At 38.0% G+C, this 21,164-nt stretch overlaps 3 protein-coding genes across 6 annotated transcripts; all 3 read right to left on the bottom strand.

The window, feature by feature from the left end:
• Nucleotides 1–24: 24 nt before the first annotated feature.
• On the bottom strand, nucleotides 25–20,835 carry LOC126618480 ((+)-neomenthol dehydrogenase-like). Of its 3 annotated transcripts, none has more exons than XM_050286570.1 (5): nucleotides 20,715–20,835; nucleotides 1,356–1,602; nucleotides 1,201–1,266; nucleotides 753–926; nucleotides 25–500 (listed from the first exon to the last, which is right to left on the bottom strand). In XM_050286570.1, exons 1-5 carry the CDS (start codon nucleotides 20,732–20,734, stop codon nucleotides 123–125), a joined length of 885 nt encoding a protein of 294 aa, XP_050142527.1. In that variant the 5' UTR covers nucleotides 20,735–20,835; the 3' UTR covers nucleotides 25–122. The 3 variants fall into 3 exon arrangements, with proteins under 3 accessions (XP_050142527.1, XP_050142518.1, XP_050142535.1); XM_050286561.1 differs by lacking the exon at nucleotides 20,715–20,835 and adding an exon at nucleotides 1,676–1,792 and having other exon boundaries at nucleotides 753–929; XM_050286578.1 differs by lacking the exon at nucleotides 20,715–20,835 and adding an exon at nucleotides 1,676–1,792.
• LOC126618400 ((+)-neomenthol dehydrogenase-like) lies at nucleotides 3,183–5,180 on the bottom strand. Of its 2 annotated transcripts, none has more exons than XM_050286460.1 (5): nucleotides 4,965–5,180; nucleotides 4,619–4,865; nucleotides 4,384–4,452; nucleotides 4,121–4,297; nucleotides 3,183–3,694 (listed from the first exon to the last, which is right to left on the bottom strand). In XM_050286460.1, the coding sequence occupies exons 1-5, from the start codon at nucleotides 4,982–4,984 to the stop codon at nucleotides 3,317–3,319; spliced, it is 891 nt and encodes a 296-aa protein (XP_050142417.1). In that variant the 5' UTR covers nucleotides 4,985–5,180; the 3' UTR covers nucleotides 3,183–3,316. The 2 variants fall into 2 exon arrangements, with proteins under 2 accessions (XP_050142417.1, XP_050142413.1); XM_050286456.1 differs by having other exon boundaries at nucleotides 4,121–4,300; nucleotides 4,965–5,178.
• On the bottom strand, nucleotides 18,934–20,853 carry LOC126618462 ((+)-neomenthol dehydrogenase-like). The gene is made up of 5 exons (XM_050286543.1): nucleotides 20,715–20,853; nucleotides 20,374–20,620; nucleotides 20,180–20,248; nucleotides 19,833–20,012; nucleotides 18,934–19,499 (listed from the first exon to the last, which is right to left on the bottom strand). The coding sequence occupies exons 1-5, from the start codon at nucleotides 20,732–20,734 to the stop codon at nucleotides 19,122–19,124; spliced, it is 894 nt and encodes a 297-aa protein (XP_050142500.1). The 5' UTR covers nucleotides 20,735–20,853; the 3' UTR covers nucleotides 18,934–19,121.
• Nucleotides 20,854–21,164: the final 311 nt, after the last annotated feature.

Raw genomic sequence — 21,164 nt, 5'->3', positions numbered from 1 at the left:
TACAGTGGACAAGTAATATATCTATAAGGAAGAACTTATTCTTTTGTAGAAGAGTCATCGCTCAAATTCGCTTGCAACACAAAGTCCCTCGAATTCATATTCAACATTGCAAACCCTTGTCCTTAATAAGGTGTCACTTCTTTCCGGATGAAGTATTGGCCAGTAGGTCCGCCATTGGGGAGCATCGCCAACCTGACAACGCTTTCCGCACCTTCGTCGATGGTTAAGATGCCCGAATTGCAGGTTATATCTGTTTTGACAAATCCAGGACAGACACAATTGATGCAGAAATTGGGCCACCTTTTGGCTAGAATTCTGGTGTAAGCGTTCAAGGCTGCTTTCGAGACTGAGTAGGCTGGAAGGATTGGAGGCCAGTTTTTGGCTTCTACCAAACCTTGTTTAAAATCTTCTAAAAACTCACTCAATACTCCATCTATTCTCTCTTCTGTGAGGCTCTCAGAATCACTCAGTACCCCATTAGCCCGTCCATCTGAAAAAAACTGAAACAATATGCAACACAGGACAGTTTTAATTTAATTTCCGAATAGAAACATTGCGGAGAATTGCTCATAATTAGACTTTTCACTACCAATTCTCAGAGAAAGTGAAAATCGCTTTGGAAACTAAGCAAGCATCAGTTGAAAAATGGCAAGAACATAGTTTTCAACCATACTGACAACCGTTGCAAACTTGATTTTCTTAGGAGAATGCCAAAAAAGAAATATAGTTTTCGAGTTGTTTATATTTCATACCATTAATTGACCAACATAAGAAGAAACAATAACAAGCCTTGGAGAATCGGATAGCTGGAGGAGGGGCAGAAGTGCTTCAGTCACTCTTTTCGTACCATGGTAGTTTGTTTCTAGACACTTTTCTCCTAACTCGTAGTTTGGTGTTGCTATTTCGCTCCAATCAATATCTTCAAGCTTCTGTATCCAGGTGAAGAAAGTTAAAACTTATCCCGAATGATTGCAGGATCGTCTTCCCCAAATAATCCCGGATCCATAACTGGTTTGCTAAATATAGCATGATTTTCTTAAGAACACAATTTGACACGATAAGTTTGAGCAACTTCATATCAAGCACATATATCATCATAAGCGAACTTTTTAAAAGCAACTCAACGATACAATACCAAAACAAAACCGTCTTTATATAATTTGTGATGGAGAAAGTTTTGGTATATAGAATTAATCTTACCTTACCCGGAATAGCTCTAAAAGCTTCGCCGTTTAGTATGCTTCCTATAACTCCTGCATTGTTTACCTACAGATCACAAGTTCTAGCATTACCATCTTTGTCATGTCAACGAAGTTAACCAAAAAATGTTTGAGCATTTGGGGTTTGATCATTACCAAAATATCAAGTTTTCCAAATTGAGTTTTGACAAAATCTGCAAGGGAAGCAATGCTAGCAGAATCCGTTACGTCGAGCTGGTGAAAAACCACGCGATCAGAGACGCCAAACTGTTTCAATTTTTCAACAGCTTCAAGACCTCTCTTCTCATCTCTGGCAGTTAACACTACTATGGTCCCATTTGAAGCCAACTGCCTAACAGTTGCAAATCCAATTCCTTTGTTTGCCCCTGTCACAACTGCATACCTGACCAAAAAAATGGGTGTTATTTATGTGGCTATGAGGGTCTAATGGTAAATTCCAGAGCAAGGAGATGAACCTCTTCGTCGCCTCTGCCATTGTCGATGGTTTTTCAAGCTTATTTTCAGCATTTTAAAGGGGTATTGTCACAAAAAGTCAACTTTGTGTGCGATAGCAGTTTTGTTGTTTTTTGTTTAGGCAGGTTTTGCGCAGTCAAGAAGCGAGGCGGGGCCTAGAGAGACGGGTATTTTGATGACATGTTGGTGAGGAAAGAGGGGAAAAAGAAAAAAAACAGTACTATTTTTTTGGAATTGCCCAGAGCCGGCAACCATAAAATAATGATATCGAGTTTGTTGGAATTGGATCCTCTCCGAGGCAATGCCTCGGATCCTACTGACCGGACAACACGGGCCATTAATTTTGATTCAACGACTACAAATAGGGGTTCCTTTAAAAGTTATAATAATTGTAGCTGTTGAATCAAAATTCAACGGTCCATGTTGTCCGGTCAGTAGGATCCCGAGGCATTGCCTCGAAGAGGATCCAATTCCGAGTTTATCAACCACGGTAGTCAGACCTTCCACTTATACTTACGAGTAGATATAAATACGATCAATTATTAGTTTGAACTTTAAATTAAAAAATAAAACATATAATCCAGATAAAATCTCTCTTAAAACTAAAATATAGTCGAAGCAACGCTAAAATATTTAATAAATTATATGGATTATTTTCGGGGATTATGCCACCTCAATCATAGAATACAAGCTAGATGAATGAAGTGGAAGAGTGCATCGGATGTGTTGTGCGACTGTAGTATGCTACTAAAGCTCAAGGGATATTTTTATAGGACGGCAATAAAGCCGGCAATGCTTTATGACACGGAATGTTGGATGGTGAAGCATCAATACGTACACAAAATGAGTGTAGCGGAGATGAGAACGCTTCGTTGGATGTGTGGGCACACGAGAAATGACATAATTAGGAATGAGGATATATGAGGCAAATTAGGAGTAGCCGAAATTGAAGATAAGATGAGAGAGAATCGGTTAAGGTGGTTTGGATATGTGAACGAAGACTACAAACGCTCCGGTTAGAAGATGTGAGTACGAGACACAGGCCTAGGGCCAAACGGATAGAGGAAGATCTAGAAAGACTTAGAAAGAAACTCCAAGAAAATATTTGAACTATTTGGATCTAACAGAAGTCATGACACAGAACCAAGTGTAATGACGTTCTAAGATTTATATAACCGACCCCACTTAGTGGGATAACGCTTTGTTGTTGTTGTAGTATTATTTTCTTGAGTAAGATATTTTGTATATGCTAGTAATACTGTCAGATAAAATAAGGAGAGCATCCATTGTCCTCTTGTTATTTTGCTTACCTTTCTGGATGCTAGCTCTGGTAGAGTTGCATAAGAGATGAAATGTTACACCTCACATCTTTCTGGACGCTTTTCTGATACCTCACCTCTATAGGCCCGTCGGCCGGCTGTTTGTTTTAGGGTGCCGCTCACGACTTGCTTCGATCGGCGCCCATTTTCATAAAAAAATAGCATCACTCCTAATAGGATATGGCCTCCATATTTAACACTACCCTCATATATTTCAATCATCCAAATAGTCTTACCACATTGTGAATCCAAAAGCTTGTATATATAAACTATCAAGCCTTATTATTCATTAAACACAGAGAGGGCCTCTGTTAGCACCACATCTTAATACGGTGTCATTTCTTTCCTGATGAAGTAGAGGCCGGTAGGACCACCGCTGGGGAGTAGGGCTAACCGGGCAACACTTTCAGCACCTTCGTCAATGGTTAAGAAGCCGGCATTGAAGGTCAAATCTGTCTTGACAAATCCGGGGCAGACACAGTTGATGTAGATGTTTGGATACTTGTTGGCCAGAATTCTAGTGTACGCGTTCAAGGCTGCTTTCGAGACTGAATAGGCTGGAGAGAGAGGAGGCCAGCTTTTGGTTCCTAGCAAACCTTGTTTATGGTCTTCCAAAAACTCGCTCAAAACAGCATCTATTCTCACTTCTGTGAGGCTCTTAGCATCACTGAGTACCTCTTTAGCCCATCCGTTTGGAAAATTCTGAAGCAACACGAAAGATGGCAGAGTTTAAATTTGATTCAAAAAAACAGAAAAATTGTATCAGAATCTAACTAAATACATGGATTGCTCACAACTAAAACATTTTTCGGAAAACAATTCTACAACTAAAACATTTCCAGAGATCTAGTTTAGTCTGGGATTCAGTTAATGTTCTAATGCAATCCCAGAGCTCCATTATACTTAATTAAGCAAAGAAAACGACGACTAATTGTTTGTACATTTCAAGAAGTCCCATTTATGAAATAACTAGAGATAAACAGATTAAGGATAAAGAATTCTCCATATCTTTTGTAAGGCAGATAAGTTAACTAAATTATTTTGTTTAAATTACACTAACAACTAAGCGGAAATTTAATTCTGTTAGGAGAATGCAAAACAGAAGCATATTTCTGAAGTTGCTCATACCATTAGCTTAGCAGCAGCAGACGAAACATTAACGATTCTAGGCGAATCAGATAGCTGGAGGAGGGGCAAAAGCGCTTCAGTCACGCTTTTGGGACCATAGTAGTTTGTTTTAAGGCATTCTTCTGCTAACTCATAGCTTGGTGTTATCAATATTTCACTCCAATTTATTTCACCAGGCTTCTGCATCCAAAATCATTGCTCTCGTCAATTAGTCTAAAATCACATTTCTATGATGTGATATATATACATATATATAACCTCACCTTACCAATTACAGCTGATCTAAAACTTTCAGGGTTTACTATGTTTCCAGTAATTCCTGCATTGTTTACCTACACAGTCGAAAAGTTCCAACTTTTTCATCTTTGTTATGCGTATTTCAACATAAAAAAGGATTATAAGTTTATAACATGTGTCATCAGTATCAAATCAGACATATTGCAATATTATCTCTACTGATCTGAGGAATAAAACCCAACTCAAAACAAAAAGATTTACCAAGATATCGAGTTTCCCGAATTGGGTTTTGACAAAATCTGCAAGGGAAACGATGCTAGCAGAATCTGTTACATCAAGCTGATGAAAAACCACCTGGTCGGAGACGCCAAGCTCTTTCAATTTTTCAACAGCTTCAAGACCCCTTTTTTCATCTCTAGCAGTTAACACCACCATGATCCCATTTGAAGCCAACTGCTTAACTGTGCCAAATCCAACCCCTTTGTTTGCCCCTGTCACAATTGCATACCTGATCAAAATACACAAGAACCCAACCAAAAAAAGGGAAAATAAGAAATGGGTTTCTTTTACGTGATCAAAAGATGCATAAGAACCAGAACACTACTACCTCTTTGTTGCTTCTGCCATTGTTGCTCTGAGCTTATTCTGCCGGGTGGGTACAATGAGGGGACTATAATGCAGGGGTTCCGGTTTCAAATCATCCGTTTCTAAAAGCTAAACTCATGGGATTCACGAGGGTGCGAAATGATGACAAATATACATGGTTTCAGAATGGTGGCTGTATGTGGGATTATGTGGCGAAGAATGTGATGAAGTATGTGCTGGATTAGTGGCCAAGTGACCAAAAACCACTTTCGGCTAGTCAAAGAAAAGGATGTGGATTGTCTACCCTCCCATTTCCATACTCTTCTTATCTCTTCCTGTTTTGTGTGGTCACGGTTAAACCACATCAACATTTTATATTGATTTTTTATAAAACTAATAAAACAAAAAATAATAGGAATATAAAATGTTGACGTGGTTTAACCATGACCATACAAACAGAAATAGATGGAAATAGTATGGAAAGAGTATGGGAATGGGAGGGCACACAATCCACCTCCTAAAGAAAAATAAACAAAGATAAAAAGGACATGATGATGTTTGTTGAAAAGAAAAAAGATACATCATTGTGTCTGTTAAGTCTAAAATAATCCCAAAAATTCTAGAGCCGACACGTGAACTTTTATTCAAGAAGGACAAGATTGCCCTCAATAAATGGGCAAGCTTCTCAGATGCTCCCACGCGCAGCTCATATCCCTGAATGACTCAGCAGCTAAACACAACTGCCCACACCACAACTTACCTGCCCTTAGCAAGGAATTAAATATAAGGATTAATTACACAAATCTTATCTTTAATGCATTCCTAATTGAAGACTGACTCAAATCAAGTAATCCTAATTTATTTAAATTAGGATAATTACACCATTATCTCAAGATATTATTTCCTATTTAATATCTTGGAAATAATTAGAGAATATCTCTCTATTAAACATTATATGGTCGGCCCTAGCTTTATAAATACCTCATATTCTACCAAATTTTGAGAGCTTTTTGCAACCCTAAAAAAGCCTTAAACACTTTACTCTCTCAGAGAAACTCACTTAGGCATCGGAGATCCGTTGACCTAACCCCCCCCCCCACCTTGTGGGCGTGTGAGACTTAGGTCTTTGATCAAAGGTGTTGACTGTTTTGCAGGTGCATTTTCGTCAAAACTGAAGACGGCGGAAATTTGCATCGACAGTGTCTCTTCCTTGTTTTTGGACGAAAAAAAGGGCTCTTGTCTAGAGTTTTTTTGCTTTGCCATCAACACCTGAAGAGTTTTGTTTTTCACTTCCACTTGTCTTTGGAGCTTTTGATAGTTGTTGAGTAGCAGCAGAGAGCAAAGAGAGCAGAGAGTAGAGAGCAGATGAAGAAAAGGGAAACCAAGGGCTACTATTTTTAACTCTTCATTGTTTACAATCATTCATTCAAAGATATTGTGCTACATTTTGTGGCTTTTAGGAGAGAAGGATTTAGTATGTATTTTCTTTTTCTCAATTTATTATTTGTTTGAGTGAGAGTTATTGTTTTTTTTTTAGGTTATGAGGTTGCCAACATTTTGTAAACTCCCATTTGGTTGATAGTGGATTATTGGGTGAGCTTCTACTGCTCTGAGGACGTACTCCAGTTACACTGACTGTTGAGGAACCTCGTTAAAATCTTGGTATCTTTTATATCTTGTTCTTGCATTTCATTTGATATATTTCCTGTGGGTTAGCTTGAGTTGGTTCCAATTGGTTTGGTGCTATTCTAGCATAACAATTGGTATCAGAGCACTGGTTGCTCTTGGGTACCGTCTAGTTGCTAAATATATCAGATGGGCAAGATGAGAATCTTTTTGGAAGTAGCTCTGGGGTTGCAAGAACTACGGTGCAAAATGCAATGTTCGAAGTGGAAAAGTTTGATGGCACAAACAACTTCGAGATGTGGCAATGTGAGGTCAAGGATGTGTTGACTCAACAAGATCTACATGCCGCTTTGGGAGATAAACCGGAAGCTATGTCGAAGCAGGAATGAGAGAAATTAAATTTGTGGACTTGCTCTGCAATTCAGTTGAGCCTTGCAAAAACTAAGAAGTTTTTTATGATGCGGGAGACATTGGCAAATGTGTTGTGGAAAAAATTAGAAGTATATGACAAAGAGTGTGGAGAACCAGCTATACTTGAAGAAAAAGCTCTATCGCTTCCAATACAAAGAAGGTACAAAAATGATTAGACACCTTGATGCTTTTAATAAGTTGATTGCCGATTTGATGAATTTAGATGAGGATATTAAGGATGAAGATAAGGCCTTAATATTTTTGAATTCCTTGCCAGACTTTTATGAGCATTTGGTTACCGCTATTATGCATGGTAAAGAAACTGTGAAATTTGACGATGTGTCAAATGCCTTAATGAACTATGAAATGAGGCATAGAGATAAGAATCCTGATAGTACCTCTGAAACTTTATTTGTTAAAGGTAGATCATCAGAGAGGAGATCTTCCTTTATTAGAAAAAAAAATCACAGTCTCGACCTAGAAGAAATTTTAAAGGTAGAAAAAGCTTGGAAAGGGATGCATGTGTTTTTTGTCATAATAAGGGTCATTAGAAGAAAGATTGTCCTATGTTGAAAACCAAAGACAAAATGAGTTTGGAAGCTAATGTTGCCACTTCCTCATCATTTGATTGTGCTACTAAGTGGGTGTTGGATACGGGTGTACTCATCATATGATTCCTCACAAGGATTGGTTTTCAAGCTTGAAAGAGTTTGATGGTGGTGTCGTTTTCATGGATGATGACAATCCTTGCACAACAAAAGGGATTGGAACAATTTGTTTGAAGTTGCATGATGACATGGTTAAAGAGTTGACAGGTGTTCGGTATGTACCGAATTTGAAGAAAAATCTTATTTCTTTGGGCACTTTGGAATCCAAGGGCTTTAGGTTTCATTCAGATGGGCATACATTGAAAGTTACTTATGGTGCACTTGTTGTGATGAAAGCTCATCGATGTGGTCATTTGTATTTATTGCAAGGAAGTATTGTGATAGGTGAAGCGTCTGTAGTCTCAGAAAATATGGGCACATCCGATTTAGATACTATTAAACTGTGGCATATGAGATTAGGCCATGCCAGTGAGAAAGCTCTACAAGGGCTTGTGAAACAAGGTCTTCGAAAAAGGTGCCACGACTTGTAAGCTTGATTTCTAAGAGCATTGTGTCTTGGGAAAGCAAACTAGAGCGAAGTTTGGTATTGCAGTACATCAGACAAAGGGCATTCTTGATTATGTGCATTTGGATGTTTAAGGTTCTACAAAGACTCATTATTTGAGTGGTAGACATTGGTTTGTGACCTTTGTTGATGATTATTCAAGAATGTCTTGGGTCTACATTATGAAGCACAAGAGTGAGGTATTGAACATTTTCTTGGGTTTGAAGAAAATAGTTGAGAACCGGATTGGGAGGAAGATTAAAATTTTGCGATCGGATAATGGTGGAGAATACACTTGATCCTTTCCTTAAAGTTAGCAAAGAGAAAGGGATTGTGAGCCATTTCAGTGTCCGGGGAACTCCACAACAAAATGGAGTTGGAGAAAGATTGAATCGAATCTTGCTTGAGAAGGTTAGATGTATGTTGTCTCAGTCGGGTTTGAGTAAGTCGTTTTAGGCAAAGGCAATTACTTATGCATGTCACATCATCAACCGGTTACCTTCAGTTGTTGTTTAGGGTAAGACACCAATGGAGGTATGGATTGGAAAACCTTTCTTCTGATTATGACTATATCTATATTTTTGGTTCACCAGCTTATTTTCATGTAACTGAAAATAAACTTGATCCTAGAGCGAAAAATGCTATCTTTCTTGGTTTTAGTAGTGGTGTCAAAGGTTACAGATTATGGTGCCCAAAGATGACAAAACTTGTAATCAGTAGAGATGTGACATTTGATGAAGAAAGTATGTTCAGAGACTTTGAGAAGAATGTTAAAGATGTCCAACTGGTGGAGCTTGAGAAAGTTGCCTCTGGTACTTCAAATCCTATTTTCACTAATGTCGAAGCCACTACAAGTGAAGAAGTGGCAGACAAAGAGGATGTTGAAGAAGTTGATTCTATTCAAGATGAAGAGCAAGTTTCACCTCAAGAGTCTATTGCCAAGAACAGAGGAAAAAGACATATTACCAAACCAGCTCGGTATAGTGACTATGTTGCTTTTGCTATTCCTATTATCACAGATGAGATTCCATCCAATTTTGAGGAAGCCATTGAGAATGAGGAAAATGATAAGTGGTGCAATGCCATGGGTGATGAGATGAATTCTCTCTTGAAGAACAAGACTTGGGAGTTAGCTAAATTACCTAATTGTAAGAAAGCTATCGGTTGCAAATGGATGTATGCCAAGAAGGAAGGTGTTGATGAGAAAAGCAATGTGAGATTCAAAGCAAGATTAGTTTCTAAAGGGTATGCACAAAATGAGGGCATTGACTACAATGAAATCTGTTCTCCTGTTGTGAAGCATTCCTCAATTCATATTATGTTAGCTCTTGTTACACAATGTGATCTTGAGCTTGTGCAACTTGATGTGAAGACGGTTTTCCTACATGGTGATTTGAATGAAAAGATCTATATGTGTCAACCGGATGGGTATAAAGTGAAAGGGAAGGAGAATTTGTTTTCCAAGTTGAAGAAATCACTTTATGGCTTGAAGCAATCTTCAAGACAATGGTATTTGAGGTTTGATAAATTTATGAGAGGCCAAAATTATTCTAGAAGTCAATATGATCATTGTGTGTACTTCAAGAAGTTGCAAGATTGGTCTTTCGTTTATTTGTTGATATATGTTGATGATATGTTGATCATCTCAAAGAATCTCGAAAAGATTGAGAAATTGAAGAAGCAAATGAACAATGAGTTTAAGATAAATGATCTTGGTGAAGCGACGAAGATCCTTGGCATGAAGATCACTAGAGATAGAGAGAAGGGTGTGATATATTTGAATCAAAGACAATACCTTGAGAAGTTGATTCAGAAGTTTGGAGTTCATGATTCAACCAAACCAGTTAGTACCCATTTGGCTCCTCATTTTAAATTGAGTTCTCTACAATGTCCTAAAACTGATTAAGAGAAGCTGCAAATGAAAAATATACCATATGCAAATTTGGTTGGTAGTTTGATGTACGCAATGGTATGCTCTAGACCGGATATTGCTCATGCAGTTGGTATGGTGAGTCAATATATGCATAATCCTGGTAAAGAGCATTGGCATGCAACTAAGTGGATATTGAGATATCTCCATGGTACTCAAGATGTTGGGTTATGTTTTGAGAGGGATGACTTTGGTATTGGTAACTTTGCAGTTGGTTATGTTGATTCAGATTATGCAGGTGATTTAGATAGAAGAAAGTCTACTACATGCTATGTATTTACTATGGCTAAAAGACCAGTTTGTTGGAGGTCTATTTTGTAGTCATATATTGTCTTGTCTACTACAGAGGCTGAATATATGGCAGTTGTTAAAGATATAAAGGAGACCATTTGGATACATGGACTGATTAGAGATTTGAGGGTTGATCAGAAGCAGGTAGAGGTGCACTATGATAGTCAGAGTGCCATTTATTTGGCTAAGTATCAGGTTCATTATGTAAGGATCAAGCACATAGATGCGCGTTATCACTTTGTTCGTGAAGTTGTTGGTGAATGGGAGATTATTCTCCAGAAGATTCCAACTAATGACAACCTTGCTGATATGTTGACTAAGGTTGTTGGTGTAGCCAAGTTTGTGCATTCCTTGAACTTGCCTCACATTTTTCCTATATAAAGAAGGCGTTGAGCAGTAGGAGTTTTTTTTGGAGTATTTGGCTCGGCATGAGTTGTTCTCTTGCTATTATTTGGAAGTGATTTTTTGTGTTGATTGTTGATTATGTTGGTTTGGCTCGTCATGACGTTTTTGGAACTTGGTCAAGGTGGATATTGTTGGATTAATGGCCAAGTGGCCAAAAACCACTTTCGGCTAGTCAAAGAAAAATAAACAAAAATAAAAGGGACATGATGATGTTTGTTGAAAATAAAAAAGAAGATGGACAACATCATTGTGTCTCTTCCTTGTTTTGGAAAAAAAAGAGCCTAGAGTTTTTTTGCTTTGCCATCAACACTCGAAGAGTTTTGTTTTTCACTTCCACTTGTTGTCTTTGGAGCTTTTGATATTGTTGAGTAGCAGTAGAGAGCAGAATGCAGAGAAAGCAAAGAGTAGAGAGCAGCCGAAGAAAAGGGAAAACAAGGGCTGCTGTTTTCAGCTCTTCATTGTGTGCAATCATTCATTCAAAGACATTGCTACATTTTGTGGTTTTTGGGAGAGAAGGATTTAGTATATACTAGCAATTGAGTCCCCGCGCGATGCTGCTAGTTTTAAGACCGTTTAGGGTGATATTATTTTACATATAACATTTTTACACTTAGAGAGATGGTTTTAAAGTGTTATTTACAAAGAGATGATACTATTTACAACCAGCTCAAATCACTGACAGTTTGCTATTTGAGCAAGTTTTGGATGAACCTGAATAGTAAAGGTGAACATAGTAGTCATACAGATTAGGAAGCCATCCATCTATAAGCCAACCTTCATAAATTCTAGTGATAAAGAAAGAAAAGTTGCCAGCTTTGCTGTAGTTCTAGCAAGTACTCCCTAACTATATGACCAATAAAACCATTTAAAAGGAATCCCAATTTTCTAAACATAAAAGAAAACCATAAAATATATCTGCAAGCCTGTTGGTATTGATAGACTCGCATGTTTTAATTTATTGTCATTCTCATAAATATGGTGTTTTCCTAAAGTATTGTACTTCAAATGTTGAAAAGTTAACGTGGTTTTTACACGGTAAGCAGACACTTTCAATCTACATTTCCTCCCATAATGCACAATCAATCAAAGTCCTACTCAAGACTAAAATTAAAAATCCTATTTATACAATACCAAAGTCAAACATGCAGATATTCAAATTCAACAAATGGGTTTATTTAAAAATCGATATTACTATTTTCTTGAGCCTTACCTGCCCACGACGAAACAATGGGCTCATAAATACTATTTGAAATTGAACGATGACAACTACCTCTTTATGTGAATTCAAAGCTGGAAATTGGAAACGAATACTATAATTTTTCAATCACACAATTCAAACATGCAATTCAACTACAATTGTCATTATTGACTATTGCAGAATTAATTACCAAAAACAACATTATACTATGAGAGAGGATTATATCCCTCTAACATAGCCGACTCACTAATTGTCAAAATAATAAGCAAAAATCACTTGAGAATAAGCAAAGATATACTGAATAATAACAGAAGCTATCTCTACAAAAAACCAACAATTTGGTGAGCAAAAACACATCTTTTAACCTTATCTCTTCTTTTGACAGTAGTGTTCACAAATCACAATCAGTGTCACACTTTCCACGTGATGTTACATTAAGTGGGATAATCAAACACTCACATAAACCCATTTCTTTGATTCTTTATCCCTTGTCCTGGAAAATATGGGTGAAAAATATATGCATCTTTTTGAACAAAACTCTATAATTGCACACTAATTAGAGACTTGAAGGCTAATCTGCCATTCCAGGTGGAAATGTGTTCAAGGAGAAAAGCTGCACCAAAAGGCATGAACTGTGGTGCATTCATAGAACGGGGTACTTAAGTCTCACACCTATCTCAACAACTATTAGAGAAACGTAGTATGTCTCCCAAAGCTCGAGCCTTTCTTGTCTTTGAAGTCACCGGAAATTGAGTTTGGTTTTTGGTGCAACTCTTATGACACTTTCATAATGTTTGTACCCCACATTCCAAGGTTGAAGCATAATTGATCGGCAACAATTTTGTGTCCATCACCACTTTCTCGTTTTCATTCTCTAAAAACATTATATAAAGTTTTCATTCTCTAAAAGCATTATATAATTGAATCCAATTTCAATTTTAAACAAAACCCATGAGTCTGATCACGATCAGAATTCTCCATCAAACCCGATTTAGCACAACCAAATATGACCCAAATTCTACAATCAGATCCCGACCTCAATTGAAATTCCGAATTGCATTTCTGAATTTCATGTAGTAATTGAACACAACCAATTGCTCAAAATTCCAAACATAATATGAATATTTTTTAACACGTTTAACAGCATGTATATTCTTATAACCTCACCACCAATTTTTTTCTAGCACCCTTGATTCTTTTCCAGCGAAACACCAAATTTTACTAAAAAGCAAAGATTTTTGCTGGGTTTTTTAGATTGGACACTAAAAATCTCAATACAATACATCTTTTTCCTTAAGTCGATTAAGAAATCTAGACATTTTAGTAGATTTTCTTCGAATCGGGAGAACCGGGATGGGATTCACGTTGTGCTTCCTGGAAAACTGTCAAGATAGAATCGAGGCTGGATTAGAAGAACTTATTGGAAGCAAAAGGAAGAGCCCAGTTTTCGTAAGCCCTCATTCCAGGCAGAAATGGAATGAAAGAAAGAAGCAAGGCAAAAGCGGGAGTACACGGTAGAATAAACAGTGTCCATAGAAACAAAGAAGGGACAAAAATGGAAGAACATTGGCGAATAAACAGTGTTTCAAGCTTTTTTTCTCTTTTAGTATACATATAATTTTCTTTTTCTCCATTTGTTTTTTGTTTGAGTGGGGAGCTATTGTTTTTTTTTTTTGGTTGTAAGATTGCCAACACTTTGTAAACTCCTGTTTGGTTGATAGTGGATTATTGAGTGAGCTCCTACTGCTCCGAGGACGTACTCCAATTACACTGACTGTTGAGGAACCTCGTTAAAATCTTGGTGTCTTTTATATTTTGTTCTCGCATTTCATTTGATATATTTCTTGTGGGTTAGCTTGAGTTGGTTCCAATTGGTTTAGTGCTATTCTAGCACAACAGTATGAGACTTTGTGGAGGCGCCTGGAGTTGTTTTTTTCGTCGTGGCAATTGATCGACCAGGTGGTGGGGTGAGTGGTTTTGCATATTAGACAGCTCTGGGGGGAACGTGTTGAAGTGCATGTAACTGAGAAGCCGGAATTGGGGTTGGTGGACACGGCGGTGCTCATCCGTCATGTGAATAGCGACATGCATAGTTTTAGTGCTGAGAGAAAAAGTCGAGAGGTGTGCACCAAATAGTGGTGAATACTCCTTCAGCTGCAAACAAACACATAGCCTGTGGCGAAGCACGTTGGTAGATATTGTCAATGGGGTGATATCACACGCCTGTTTTTATTTTGAGAAAATTGTATCAATGGTCCCTCAATTTTAACCTAATTGGAGTCATGGTCTCTCAACTCAAAATCTATAACTATTCGTTCCTTAACTCCTTAAAACATGCAACTATGGTCATTTTCTTCAATCCCGTTAGAACTTTCGTCAAAATAAGGTATGTGCCATACACATTAGGCTAAATCGAAGCGCAAATATAGAAAACCAAATGAGAAAAATTGTTGCAACGGTCTCTCACTTTTAACCCAACTAGACAAATGGTCCCTCAATTTTAACTCAATTGGAGCAATGTGTCTCTCTACTTTAACCCGCTTGTAGCAATAGTCCTTCCAACATAACTCATTTTAACGGAATTTTGACGAAGTGAATGAAAAGGACCATAACTGCACGTTTTGATGAGTTAATGGACCAATGATCATGAATTTTTAGTTGAGGGGACCATTACTCCAATTTGGATTAAAATTGAGAGACAATTGCTCTAATTTTCTCTTTTATTTCCCGCACACCATTTTTATTAATTTTTGTTCTTTCATCTTTAATTTACAGCCAAATTTGAGAAGGTGTGTGGAAAGTAAAATTAGGTGTGTGGATATCAAAACCCTTTGTCAATATGACGTAAGTTAGGGGTGGGCAAACAGGTATAGGAACCGCTGGTCAGAGCGGGTACGGGCCGGTTCCAATTTTTTAATAAGAGAAACGGGGCAGGGCGATGAAATTTTAGGGGCGGGCCGGTTCTAAATGTATAGAAAAACGGGGCCCCGGAAGGCCCGTTTGTAACTCTCCCCGAGACCCAACCCATTAAATGGTAGTTAGTAACTTAGTTGGACTTCAGAAGACTCCCACCGTCCCACTCCCACCTACTCGTATTGAGATTCCCTCCCACCCACTCTTTTTCTCCTCGACGAAACCACTCTCACAGAAGTCACCGAGACCATCATCGTCATCACGACCACCACGACTGAGCCGCCGTCACGATCCAAGACTGAAATGGACTCCCATGGCCGACGTCGGCATCGCGCGTCTTAAGTTTCAATGGAACTGAAGTTGAACAAGGACTGGGGAAGCATTCCTGCTGCAATCGATAATTGTTTGGCTGTTGGAGATCAATATGATGCCCAGGTCCAGGTGCTATATTCTTTATTTTTATGTTTGGTCTTATAGGCTAATTTATGAGTTTCATCTTCAAATATCAGTTCTGATCTTGATAGTTAACATCCATACATACATCTTGAATGGGTATGGATTTGTAGAGCATACAATTGCTGCATTTAAAGGAAAAGAAAAGGTGGGTTTTGATGAATTTTTATTGTTACAGAAGAGGTGGTCTCTCGGAATTGGGAGGAAGAAACAAGGTGGATTTCTAGTGGATTTGCAGAAGAAATAGAGATGTCCCTCGAGTTGGACCCGTAGACCCGTTGTGAAATCCTGTTCCTGGATTTCACTGTTATAATCTACGTATTTGTATTATTGAGATTTTGTATTATTTTTCGAGAAATTATATTAATTTATTTGAATTTAGATTTTAATTAAATTAGTTACAAAGTTTGAAGTTTGGAAAATATTCATCTAAAATTTGTTGACCTTTCGAGGTCACAAGTAACGTATTCGAATAGATCTTGAAACTACAAGCGCATAGGCCAAAGCCGTTTACGAGTCCGAATTATAACGGTATAGTTACGGACGTTTGAAGTTGTGATACTATAGTTTGTAGGAATTATTTAACTTCCACTTGTGAGTAAAAGGCCTAAAAAAAAAACACATATTTGGGTTAAGGGACCGACTAAGGAGGGGTGGAAAAAAAGGGATTAGACAGCAGCCAATGAAAAAAAGGGGAGGCGGTCTGATTTTTGACCCCTTTTTGGGGAGATTTCAACCCGTTAACCCGCCAACTTGACCCGCTCATATCTCCTTCATTCGATCTCCGTTTTGGGTGATCTTGGTGTCCATGGAAAGCTCTTGACGAGCCCTAGAACTCTGTAATGTTAGATTTTCCATTTTCTTATCCATTTTTCCAGTTTGAGGCAGCAAAGTCCCGTGGATTTTCCGGCGGTTTTGTCATTTTTTCGGCGATTCCGGCAACCATTTCCCTCAAGTGAGGTATGAAACTTCATCTACTCTTCATAATCTTCAAGTTGGTATGCTTGGTTTGTGCTTTCGTATTCATTTTAGAGTTGGGTGTTTAGAACCCTAGAAACCCGGTTTCCCCGAAGAATTTGGATGATTCCGGTTAGAATTTGTCATTGGTCTAGTTGTGAATAATGTCTCCCTTGTTGAGCTCTAGTTACCACGTGAATTTGAGCCTCTTGGGTTAAGGTTGAAAATTTGGGTTTTCAAACCCTTCACCATGGCTACCATTGCGTGTGGCGGTGCGTGGGACCGTCTACGAGTGTTGTCTAAGTACCAATGTCTAGCTTAGTTTCCCAAAATTCAATTGTTGGTGTGATGTGGAGAAATGTGAATGACTAATATGTGATATTGGTGATTATCTTATTTTCATAACTACTATCCTGTGTGGATATGAGATGGTTTTATAATTATGTTTCCTATAAAATTGTTAATTTTTATATTGAGCCATTGATGTAGTTTTATGGTGTGATTTGACGTGCATATTGGAAATATGGTTTGTATTGTATGATTGGATTGATGTGATGAAATGCGAGGGCTAGTAGTGGACCATTAACCCATTGTTATGGGGTTTGTTACTTCGAAACATGTTTCAACCCTCGTGTCATTATTTCATTCTCGTTTCGTTGAGTCTTTGTACCTTGAAGAACTTGATCCATGTCTTGTTTCATTGATTGGTGTTACACATTCTACTCCGCGATTCCGTTGAGTGATGGTCCGGAATCCCTTCTACTCCGCGATTCTGTTGAGTGATGGTCCGAAATCGTATCTACTCGGATTTCGTTGAGAGATGGTCCGGAATCCCTTCTACTCTACGATTCCGTTGAGTGATGTTCCGGACTCATATCTAACTTGGGTTTCATTTAGTGGTGATTATGTATTGTACTCCGCGATTCTGTTGAGAATGGTCCGTAATCGTACCCACTTGGATCCCGTTAAGAGGGTCCGGAATCTCTCATACTTCGCGATTCCGTTGAGAGATGGTTCGGGATCGTGTTCACCTTGGGGTTTATTGAATTTGGATTGAGATAGCTTCAGAGATATAGACTTCGGCCGAACTGTGTCGCTCTAACCCTACTTTTCATTGTGTTGTATGAGATTATGATTGTGAGCTGTTGTGATTTGTTTCAGATGAACCGTTGTATGTTTGGGTGACTCCTTCGGAGTTACAAAGGTTTGGTATTGATTCCTTATGAAGGATTTATATTCAAGAGATGTAAACTGTGATTAATGGTTGGCTTTATCATTATTATCACATCCTTGTATTAATGTCACCCACCCGAGCTTTGCAACTTGTCTGAATTCTTGATGTCGATGCACCATTCCCACGGTGTAGGCACTGATTGTACAGATGTCAGGTTTGAAGAGATTACAAGAGGTCGTTTGGTATTTTGGTTGGATTTTGTTGAGTGGTTTGGAATCCCTACGCTTGCTCATTTCCATAAAGGTAGTCCAACCTTAGAGTCGAGTGAATATGAATTGTTCACAGTAGACATTGTGTATAAATTAGACTTATCATGTTAGTACTTGGAATCTAGGTGGGGAATTATGTAGGGATCCTTTATTAAAATTTGAGAATTGATATGGGACCTTATTGATTGAATAACATAGTAATTGTAGATATCATGCATCTTTGATTTTTAGGATTGATTAAGTAGAATGATTGCGGAATGATGTGGGATATGATTGTTATTATTATGATTAGTCTCGTTGCTCAAAGCGGCTTGAGAATAATATTGTGCATTGTTGGTTCTTGGATATGTTACATGTGGTGGATTAAGGTTTCCTGTTGAAATCATAGTGATTTATATGATAGAGGAAGTGGAAATGTTGTTTTTCATAATGGTTGTTATGTAGCCCTGAATCTAGTACTTCCATACTTGTCAAGTTCTAATGATTGATTGAAGAATCTTATATCTTTCGGCTTGAACGTACTGTGGTAAATGTAGATGCGTAGTGAATGATGAACTACGAATGACTTGATCTCTGTTTAGGGTACCTAGGCAGTCTACTGAGGAGGTTAGATGCAGTCATAAAGCTTACGAAAAATTATTATATAGTTGGATCTTGAGTTATGCCTTGTACATATCTCGGAGGCGGGATCTGTTAGATATACAGATGTTGGGTGACGTCACGCGTCGATCCTGGACGTATGTTGGGTTTGGGACGTGACACCCGTCCCGAACCGGCCCGTTTCAAACGGGTCGGGTTAGATCCGGTTTCAAATCTCAGAATCCTTCTACCCGGCTCGGGCCACCCCGGTGTATTTTAAAACGGGTCCGGTCCGGTCCCTCCAAATTTGAGCCCGGCCCGGCCCGTGCCCACCCCTAACGTAAGTATATGAAATATAATATTGATATAAAGACATTGATAATTGGTAACTATACGTTAATGTAATATATAGAAGACCCAGGTTTAGTCAGCTTCTCCTCCGTTTGCACTCAAGTTCGAATTCACTTTCGTGTATTTAGATGAATTTATAGTAAAACATTATTTGTATTGAAAGAATTATCCGAAGGAGTGGCAAAAGTGCTTCATTCCCTTTATTGGTACCGTACTATTTGTATGTATTCTTCCGCAAAACTCATAGTTTAGGGTACCCAAACTATTCTGAAACCTGGAAACTAAAAACGACTCAAACTTATATTTTAACTCCAATCATGATTTATCATTGTATCAAAACAACTCTAATCGCTTTCTTCATGCCCTTCTGCATCCCGGAGAAGAAAGTGTTCATCGCTGAAACCTCAAATTGCAGTAATCACATTGACTTATACTGGAAGAAAAGAGTACGGTAGTACAAACAGAAGTATTCAAAATGGTGTCATTTCTTTGCGGACAAAGTATAGGCCAGTATGACCGCCATTGGGGAGTAGCGCCAACCTGACGATGCTTTCAGCACCTTCATCGATGGTTAAGACACCAAGATTGAAGCTCATATCTGTTTTTACTAACCCAGGGCTCCCACAGTTGATGCAGAAATTCGGATACTTCTTGGCCAGAATCCTAGTGTACGCGTTCAAGGCTGCTTTCGAGACTTTGTAGGCTGGAAAGATGTGAGACCAGCCTTTGGTTTCTAGCAAATCATGTTTATAGTCTTCCAAAAACTCACTCAAAACAGCTTCTATTCTCTCTTCGGTAATGATCTCAGCATCGCTAAGTACCTCTTTGGCCCTTCCATTTGGAAAATTCTGAAGCAACAAGAAAGACGGGAGAGTTTTAATTTGATTCGAAAAACAGAAAAAATTGCATCTTGCCATCTATGTAGAACTAAATACATGGATTGCTGGTTTACTCTGGCATTCAACTAATGTTCTAATGTAATTCCAGAGCTCCAATATACTTCATTAAGCACGGAAAAGACTGATAAAGTGTGTAATTCTCCACATCTATTTTAAGGCAGATAAATTGACTAAACCATTTAGTTCAACTTCTAAAACGGTAAAACCACATTAACTACCAGTCAAAACTTGATCTTGTTTGAAAATACCAAAAAGAAATCACATTTTATTAGTTGCTCATACCGTCAGCTTAGCAAGAAGGGAAGAAACATTAACGATTCTTGGTGAATCCGATAGCTGGAGGAGGGGCAAAAGCGCTTCAGTCACACTTTTGGCACCGTAGTAGTTTGTTTTAAGGCATTCTTCTGCTAACTCGTAGTTTGGTGTCGTCGATATTTCACTAAAATCGATTTCTTCAGGCTTCTGCATAATTGCATCCAGGAAAAGAACGTTAATTAACACTCTCGGGAAGTTTGCATCATTACTTTCCTAAGTTTCAAGAGAAAGAAATTCTTCGAAAGATTCTGTTCCGAAAACCGATTACTCTTATCAATCATATATATATGATTGATTTATATAAAGAATCTCACCTTACCACTTACAGCTGACCTGAAACTTTCAGGGTCTACTATGCTTCCATTGATTCCTGCATTGTTTACCTACACAGTACAAAAAGTTCCAACATTTCAACTTCAAACTTAAATTAAAGCAAGAAGCAGAATTGCAATATTATCTCTATTGATCTAAGCAAGAAAACCCAACTTAATTTTCAAGATTTACATACCAAGATATCGAGTTTCGCGAATTGGGTTTTGACCAAACCTGCAAGGGAAGCAATGCTAGCAGAATCTGTAACATCAAGCTGATGAAAAACCACAAGCTCAGAGAGCCCAAAATCTTTCAATTTCTCAACAGCTTCAAGACCCCTCTTCTCATCTCTTGCAGTTAACACTACTATGACCCCATTTGAAGCCAACTGCTTAACAATTCCAAATCCAACCCCTTTATTTGCCCCTGTCACAACTGCATACCTGACCAAAATATGAAAAACCAGATTTAAGATAAATAAGAAAAAATGGGATTTTATTTATGTGGTTAAAGGATGAAGAAAACTAGACACTTAACCTTTTACTTGCTTCTGCCATTGTTTCTTGGCTTTGAGGTTGTTTCTTGGCTTTGAGCTTGTTCCTTCGCTTGGCTCTTCCCTGGTTGTCAGAATTTCATGCCATCATTTTTTTTAAAGAAAATTAGGATCAGATGCCATGATTATATTAATATTTTTTGTAGTCTTTAGTAGACTCACTTGTTTTATCTCTTTTTTTATTTATTTTTTTATTTTTTTTATCATATTGTTTATGAAATGAGGCCATATACTTTAAAGAACATAGTGTATACAATGAGGTCATATAAAACTCCAAAAGTGTTATCTTCGCCATAAGGTTGTCAAAGAGCACATGATCACTCATTTTTAGATTTGATATCAGGAATTAAAGAAATAAACGGCTGTGCTTTCAAGGTTTTAATCCCAATGATCATGAGTTGGAATCATTAGTTTGCTAGTCTACGATAGTACAC

The sequence above is a fragment of the Malus sylvestris genome, chromosome 1 (assembly GCF_916048215.2).
Source record: "Malus sylvestris chromosome 1, drMalSylv7.2, whole genome shotgun sequence".
Classification (NCBI taxonomy): domain Eukaryota; kingdom Viridiplantae; phylum Streptophyta; class Magnoliopsida; order Rosales; family Rosaceae; genus Malus; species Malus sylvestris.
The sequence above is the reverse complement of the archived record's forward strand: the minus strand, read 5'-3'. Positions and strand labels throughout refer to the sequence as shown.

Excerpts from the sequence above, each read along its gene's own strand:
- LOC126618400 (XM_050286456.1), bottom strand. The coding sequence starts at position 4,984 with ATGGCAGAAGCAACAAAGAG. Across the intron at positions 4,866-4,964 it reads ATGGCAGAAGCAACAAAGAG|GTATGCAATTGTGACAGGGG; the intron begins GTAGTAGTGTTC and ends TATTTTGATCAG. Across the intron at positions 4,301-4,383 it reads GATCAGCTGTAATTGGTAAG|AAGCCTGGTGAAATAAATTG; the intron begins GTGAGGTTATAT and ends TTTTGGATGCAG.
- LOC126618462 (XM_050286543.1), bottom strand. The coding sequence starts at position 20,734 with ATGGCAGAAGCAAGTAAAAG. Across the intron at positions 20,621-20,714 it reads ATGGCAGAAGCAAGTAAAAG|GTATGCAGTTGTGACAGGGG; the intron begins GTTAAGTGTCTA and ends TATTTTGGTCAG. Across the intron at positions 19,500-19,832 it reads CCCTTCTTGCTAAGCTGACG|AATTTTCCAAATGGAAGGGC; the intron begins GTATGAGCAACT and ends TTGTTGCTTCAG.
- LOC126618480 (XM_050286561.1), bottom strand. The coding sequence starts at position 1,695 with ATGGCAGAGGCGACGAAGAG. Across the intron at positions 930-1,200 it reads TTAGAGCTATTCCGGGTAAG|AAGCTTGAAGATATTGATTG; the intron begins GTAAGATTAATT and ends ACCTGGATACAG. Across the intron at positions 501-752 it reads CTTATGTTGGTCAATTAATG|TTTTTTTCAGATGGACGGGC; the intron begins GTATGAAATATA and ends ATATTGTTTCAG.